The following is a 7,754-nucleotide window of genomic DNA, read 5'->3' on the forward strand; positions in this document are numbered from 1 at the left end:
ATGGACTTCTCAATGGGGTATGCAACTTTCGTTGCATCCTTGCTCTTATGTCTCTCATCGTCTCCAACACTATTTGCAAATGCAAGAGCGTCTTCATTAATTAGAAGTGTTTGCAAGCAAACCCAAGACCAATTCGGCTACAACTACAAGCGATGTGTAAAATCTCTTTGGAAAGATATCCCGACTCGATCAGCATCTAATCTCAAAGATCTTGACACAACCATTCTTAAATTAGCACTAACAAATGCACAACAAAGCAAAGCTTTCTTTGTCAATGCTCTCAACACCACCGGCAACAATATTGTTAAGGGCTCCGGAGCAGTAAAACAATGTGCAGATTCATATGATTTTGCGGTAGACGGCTTTGCTTTCTCAGTGCGAGGGATCAAAGATAATGACATATCAATCTCCCAAATACTCACGCAAGTACCAGACGAAATTGTTCGTTGCGAAAAAGCATCGACCTCTACCGAAATTGAACTTCCTTATTTAGTATCTTCGACAAATTTCTTGACCATGTTGTATAGGGATGTTGCCTTCCTCATTACTTCCCAGCTATTCCATATCTAGAAAAGATACGTGAACAATTTATTAAATTCAGTATGCATTACTCAAATACTAAATAATACACGTATAAGTACTGTATATTTAATTTGTAAAAGGAAAGAAAAGAATGAAAAATTAATGTAAGAAAACAAAAAGCTGTTTTAATATTGAATCCTTCTGTGTTGCTATTTTGGTTGTCCATACTATACACACATACCCACATATACTACACTTTGAATTCTTAAGAACACAATATGCTATGCATGTTTAATCTTGACAACATCAGTGGAAACTTTCAAACTATAATTCTTTGTTGATTATTCAAATTTGATAAGATGAAGAAAAGAACACATGGCAATGTGCATATATAACCAGAATAACATTTCAAATGACCGCACAACATGGAGTCACATTGATACTGATACAATTACACTTCTGGCTTTTGAGGTTTGGATTTTCTTTTTCTGCACTTTTCTACTGTTTTCTGCTTTCAATGAGTTTTAGGTATACAATCACACGAAGAAACAGCCTATTGGCAAGAAAGTGATCTAAAGTCTGGTTCGTCGTGCACCTTTCCGTTGATAGGATACACGGGTGAAAGGGAAGACTTGAGTTCAGAGACGAAGTTGGCTCGGTAATTGAATTACCACGGTGCTGTGGGAATCTTGTCCTTCATGATCTCTATCCGTGCAAAAAAGAGACAGAACTTGTTGATGGGAAACTCAATAACTCAAAAAAAAAAAAAAAAAAAAAAAAAAAAAAAAGGACCGCACACCACCTCAACACTTCCAACTCAAGGTTCGATGCCAAAATGCTGACTCTCCTAGAAGCAAAGGGTAGTACTTTCCACCATTGGAAAACTGGTGGGTGCATTCCAGCAAGTCGTGTTCCACGTTTAGAGACTAGTGAAACCTTAATATCGATCACATCCATTGTAGCAAAAACAAATTGATAACTTTCAATATGGGCTTCGACTTCGACAGTGGAATACATTAGGTTTCTATAAGCCCTCACTACATTTTGGTACAAAATTAAAACTTAAAGAGGCAGTTTGATAACCAATTCATTTTAAGTTTTCAATTTTATTTTTAATTATATAGATGGATGAAAAATATATGCCCTGAAGATCAATGAAGATAAGCGAAGGATAGATGGTGAAAGTAGTGTGAATCGGTGCTCAAAAAAGCGGTCTAGATAGTTGGCCAACACCATGATTAATAACTAGACGGTTGGAAAATCAGGTACGGCATCTATGTGGGTCTAGGCGGAATAGGTGTTTCCTTTGTTTTTTTTAATTAACTTTGAGTCTTGACTCACCTTTTCCTTGACAGAAAAAAGGAAACCAAGAATACGATGCGGTCGTCTCTCTTTGCGATAGTTCTTTGATGCTTTCCATAAATTGTAAAACTTTATAATTTATTTATATTTTGCATTTTTAGTTTCCCCATTACAAGTATAATTTTTTTTTAAACACACACACACACACAGAGTTTTGTATGTCATATAATAAATTTAATTAAGATAAAAAATATAAAAAATCCTAGGCCACCAGTTAAGACCCTACCTGCTGCTCGATAACGACCTAGTGATGTTTAAAACATTGGTGTGAACGAAGTATGTTTGGAAATCAAAAACAAAATTTCTTGATTATGCTCCCTCAGTTGATTTACAGATTGCCCGTTTAATTATTCCTTCGAATGGTGTAAAGCCCAAGTTTGAATGTTATAACCCACAACCCTTAGGTTGGATAAACTTTCGAAAGGCTGGATGAGGCGCTGGACTTCTGGTTCAAGTCCATGTCCCCATGACCGTAGGCCACTTATTGTAACCTTGCTTAATAGGGCTCAGTCCACCTAAGCTGCTAACCGAACGCTACAGAATAGGTTAAAAGAGACTCCTCTAATACTATCAATTTGAATTTTTTAGATTCTTCTAACATCATATATATTGATAAACAAATATGGATGTAAATGACTTTGTAAAAAAACAAATAAAATGACCTAAATTAATCCTTGCGATTTAATAAAAAAAAAATCCTTTTGATAAGCATGCATCACTTTTGGTTATGTTGGGGTTTCTAGAAACGAGGAGTTGGTTAATTAAACTAGAATAGGTAGGTGGTTTGCTTCCAGTGTGTTATCAGTTCGTACGTTGAAGAAAGAAAAAAAACTAAACACGTCAAAAGAAATGGTTCTTAATTTAGACCCATACCCCCTCCTTGAGTTGTTTATAATATGATCTCCGTTCATCCATTGCTTAAACCAAACAAATAATTTATAATCACTTTAGCATCAATTTAAGAAAAATACACCTTGAGCAATGGACTCCTCAATTGGATATGCAACTTTCATTGCATCCTTGCTCTTATGTCTCTCATCATCTCCAACACCATTTACAAATGCAAGAGCGTCTTCATTAATTAGAAGTGTTTGCAAGCAAACCCAAGACCAATTCGGCTACAACTACAAGCGATGTGTAAAATCTCTTTGGAAAGATATCCCAACTCGATCAGCATCTAATCTCAAAGATCTTGACACAACCATTCTTAAATTAGCACTAACAAATACACAACAAAGCAAAGCTTTCTTTGTCAATGCGCTCAACACCACTGGCAACAATATTGTTAAGGGCTCCGGAGCAGTAAAACAATGTGCTAATTCATATGATTTTGCAGTAGACGGTCTCGCTTTCTCAGTGCGAGGGATCCAAGATAATGACAAATCAGTCTCCCAAATACTCACACAAGTACAAGATGAAATTGTTCGTTGCAAAAAAGCATTGACCTCTACCAAAATTGAACTTCCTTATTTAGTATCTTCGACAAATTTCTTGACCATTTTATATAGGGATGTTGCATTCCTCATTACTTCTCAACTATTCCATATCTAGAAAAGATACATGAACAATGTATTAAATTCAGTATGCATTACTTAAATACTAAATAATATACATATAATTACTGTATATTTAATTTGTAAAAGGAAAGAAAAGAATGAAAAATGAATGTAAGAAAACAAAAAGCTGATTTAATATTGAATCCTTCTGTGTTGCTATTTTGGTTGTCCATACTACACCCATTCCCAGATATACTACACATTGAATTCTTAAGAACACAATATGCTATGCATGTTTAAGCATCAGTGGAAACTTTCAAACTATAATTCTTTGTTGATTATTCAAATTTAAAAAATGAATAAAAGAACGCATGGCAATGTGCATATATAACCGAAGAGCATTTCAAATGACCACACAACATGGAGTCACATTGATACTGATACAATTATATTTTTGAGTTTTGAGGTTTGGATTTACTGCTTTTCGCTTTCAATGAGTTTTACGTATACAATACGAAGAAAAAGCCAATTGACAAGAAAGAGATCTAAAGTCTGGTTAGGTGTGCACCCTTCCATTGATAGGATACAGGGAAGACTTGAGTTCAGAGACAAAGTTGGCTCGGTAATTGAATTGTCGCGGTGCTGTGGGAATCTTGTCCTTCATCTCTATCCGTGCAAAAAAGAGAGAATTTGTTAAAAAAAAAAAAAAAAATATAAAGGACCACGCACCACCATACCACTTCCAACACAAGGTCGGATGCCAATATGCTAACTCTTCTAGAAGCAAAGGGTAGTACTTTCCACCATTAGAAAACTGGTGGTTTCATTCTAGCAAGTCGTGTTCCACTTTTAGAGACTAGTGAAACCTTAATATCGATCACATCAGTTGTAGCAAAAACAAATTGATAACTTCCAATATGGGCTTCGACTTCGACAGTGGAATGCATTAGGTTTCTATAAGCCCACACTACATTTTGGTACAAAATTAAAACTTAAGAGCTAGTTTGATAACCAATTCATTTTAACTTTTTAATTTTATTTTTAATTATATAGATGGACGGAAAATATGTGATCTGAAGATCAATGTATGCGAAGGATAGATGGTGAAAACAGTGTGAATCAGTGTTCTAAAAAGTGGTCTAAACAGCTGACCAACACCTCGATTAATAACTAGACGGTTAGAAAATCAGGTATGGCATCTATGTGAGTCTAGGTGGAATAGGTGTTTCCTTTCTTTTTTTAATTGACTTTGAGTCTTGACTCATCGTTTCCCTGATAGAAAAAAGGAAACGAAGAAATACGATGTGGTCGTCTCTCTTTGTGATAGTTCTTTGATGTTATCAATAAATTGTAGAACTTTATAATTTATTTAAATTTTGCATTTTAAGTTTCCCCATTACAAGTATGTGTGTGTGTGTGTGTATATATATATATATTTTAAATACACACACACACACTTATTTGTATGTCATATAATAAATTTAATTAAGATATAAAAAAAAAATCCTAGGCCACCAATTAAGACCCTACCTGCCGCTCAACGACCTAGTGACATTTAAAACATTGGTGTGAACGGAGTATGTTTGGAATTCAGAAACAAAATTTCTTGATTATGCTCCCTTAGCTGATTTACGGATAGCCCTTTTGATTATTCCTTCGAATGGTGTAAAGCCCAGGTTTGAATATTATAACCCACAACCCTTAGGTTGGATAAACTTTCCTGAGGCCGGATGACGCGTTGGACTTCTGGGTCAAGAGTCCATGTCCCCACGCCTGTAGGCCACTTATTGTAACCTCGCTTAATAGGGCTCAGTCCACCTAAGCTGCTAACCGAAAATGACGGAATAGGTTAAAAGATACACCTCTAATACTATCGAATTGAATTTTTTAGATTCTTCTAACACCATATATATTGATAAATAAATATGGATTTAAATGACTTTGTAAAAAAAACAAATGAAATGATTTAAATTAATCCTTGCGATGTAATAAAAAAAAAAAATCCTTTTGATAAGCATGCATCACTTTTGGTTATGATGGAGTTTCTAGAAATGATGAGTTGGTTAATTAAACTAGAATAGGTAGGTGGTTTGCAACCAGTGTGTTATCAGTTAGTAAGTTGAAGAAAGAAAAAAAACTAAATACGTCAAAAGAAATGGGTTTCTTTGCCACCAACGCTCCTTAATTTAGACCCATACCCCCTCCTTGAGTTGTTTATAATATGATCTCCGTTCATCCATTGCTTATACCAAACAAATAATTTATAATCACTTTAGCATCAATTTAAGAAACATACACCTTGAGCAATGGACTTCTCAATCGGATATGCAACTTTCCTTGCATCCTTGCTCTTATGTCTCTCATCGTCTCCAACACCATTTGCAAATGCAAGAGCGTCTTCATTAATTAGAAGTGTTTGTAAGCAAACCCAAGACCAATTCGGCTACAACTACAAGCGATGTGTAAAATCTCTTTGGAAAGATATCCCAACTCGATCAGCATCTAATCTCAAAGATCTTGACACAACCATTCTTAAATTAGCATTAACAAATGCACAACAAAGCAAAGCTTTCTTTGTCAATGTGCTCAACACCACCGGCAACAATATTGTTAAGGGCTCTGGAGCAGTAAAACAATGTGCAGATTCATATGATTTTGCGGTAGACGGTTTTGCTTTCTCAGTGCGAGGGATCAAAGATAATGACAAATCAGTCTCCCAAATACTCACACAAGTACAAGACGAAATTGTCCGCTGCGAAAAAGCATTGACCTCTACTGAAATTGAACTTCCTTATTTAGTATCTTCGACAAATTTCTTGACCATGTTGTATAGGGATGTTGCATTCCTCATTACTTCCCAGCTATTCCATATCTAGAAAAGATACATGAACAATGTATTAAATTCAATATGCATTACTTAAATACTAAATAATATACATATAATTATTGTATATTTAATTTGTAAAAGGAAAGAAAAGAATGAAAAATGAATGTAATAAAACAAAAAGCTGTTTTAATATTGAATCCTTCAGTGTTGCTATTTTGGTTGTCCATACTACACACATACCCAGATATACTACACTTTGAATTCTTAAGAACACAATATGCTATGCATGTTTAATCTTGGCAACATCAGTGGAAACTTTCAAACTATAATTCGCTGTTGATTATTCAAATTTGAAAAGATGAAGAAAGGAACACATGGCAATGTGCATATGTAACCAGAATAACACTTCAAATGACCGCACAACAAGGAGTCACATTGATACTGATACAATTACACTTTTGACTTTTGAGGTTTGGATTTTCTTTTTCTGCACTCTTCTACTGTTTTCTGCTTTCAATGAGTTTTAGGTATACAATCACACGAAGAAAAAGCCTATTGGCAAGAAAGTGATCTAAAGTCTGGTTCGTTGTACACACTTCTGTTGATAGGATACACGGGTGAAAGGGAAGACTTGAGTTCAGAGACAAAGTTGGCTCGGTAAATGAAATGCCGCGGTGCTGTGGGAATCCTGTCCTTCATCTCTATTCGTGCAAAAAAGAGAGAATTTGTTGATGGCATTTTGAACAACTGAAAAAACAAAAAAAAACAAACAAAAGGACCGCGGACCACCATACCACTTCCAACTCAAGGTCCGATGCCAATATGCTAACTCTTCTAGAAGCAAAGGGTAGTACTTTCCACCATTGGAAAATGGGTGGGTGCATTCCAGCAAGTCGTGTTCCACTTTTAGAGACTAGTGAAACCTTAATATCGATCACATCCGTTGTAGCAAAAACAAATTGATAACTTTCAATATGGGCTTCGACTTCGACAGTGGAATATATTAGGTTTCTATAAGCCCTCCCTACGTTTTGGTAAAAAATTAAAACTTAAGAGCTAGTTTGATAACCAATTCATTTTAAGTTTTCAATTTTATTTTTAATTATATAGATGGATGAAAAATATGTGATCTGAAGATCAATGAAGATAGGCGTAGGAAAGATGGTGAAAGCAGTGTGAATCAGAGTTCTAAACATTGGTCTAGACAGCTGATCATGACCAACACCTCGATTCATAACTAGACAGTTGGAAAATTAGGTGTGGCATCTACGTGGGTCTAGGTGGAATAGCTATTTTTTATTTGTTTTTTTAATTGACTTTGAGTCTTGACTCACCATCCCTTACAGAAAAAAGGAAACCAAGAATACAATGTGGTCGTCTCTCTGTGTGATTGACACACCCCGACCGAGATCAGGGCATGCTGGCCGTCACACGAAGGTGACGTAACCATGTGCACGTGCGGAAGCTAATAAGATAGTAATGTAAAAGTACAAATAATTTAAAAACTAGCATGCAAAGTACTAAAACAAGTGCTAGCATAAGTGAGA

The 7,754-nt window shown here is 35.4% G+C and overlaps 2 protein-coding genes across 2 annotated transcripts; both read left to right on the forward strand.

Annotated features, from left to right (window-relative positions):
- On the forward strand, window positions 1–570 carry LOC125480370. Its single transcript, XM_048591133.1, has one exon. The coding sequence runs from the start codon at window positions 1–3 to the stop codon at window positions 568–570; it is 570 nt and encodes a 189-aa protein (XP_048447090.1).
- A 5,116-nt stretch (window positions 571–5,686) lies between these two features.
- LOC125480371 lies at window positions 5,687–6,256 on the forward strand. The gene has a single exon (XM_048591136.1). It carries the CDS (start codon window positions 5,687–5,689, stop codon window positions 6,254–6,256), a length of 570 nt encoding a protein of 189 aa, XP_048447093.1.
- Window positions 6,257–7,754: the final 1,498 nt, after the last annotated feature.

The sequence above is a fragment of a genome, unplaced genomic scaffold, assembly GCF_019419815.1.
Source record: "Pyrus x bretschneideri cultivar Hongxiangsu unplaced genomic scaffold, Pyrus_bretschneideri_v1 Contig10, whole genome shotgun sequence".
Classification (NCBI taxonomy): Eukaryota; Viridiplantae; Streptophyta; class Magnoliopsida; order Rosales; family Rosaceae; genus Pyrus; species Pyrus x bretschneideri.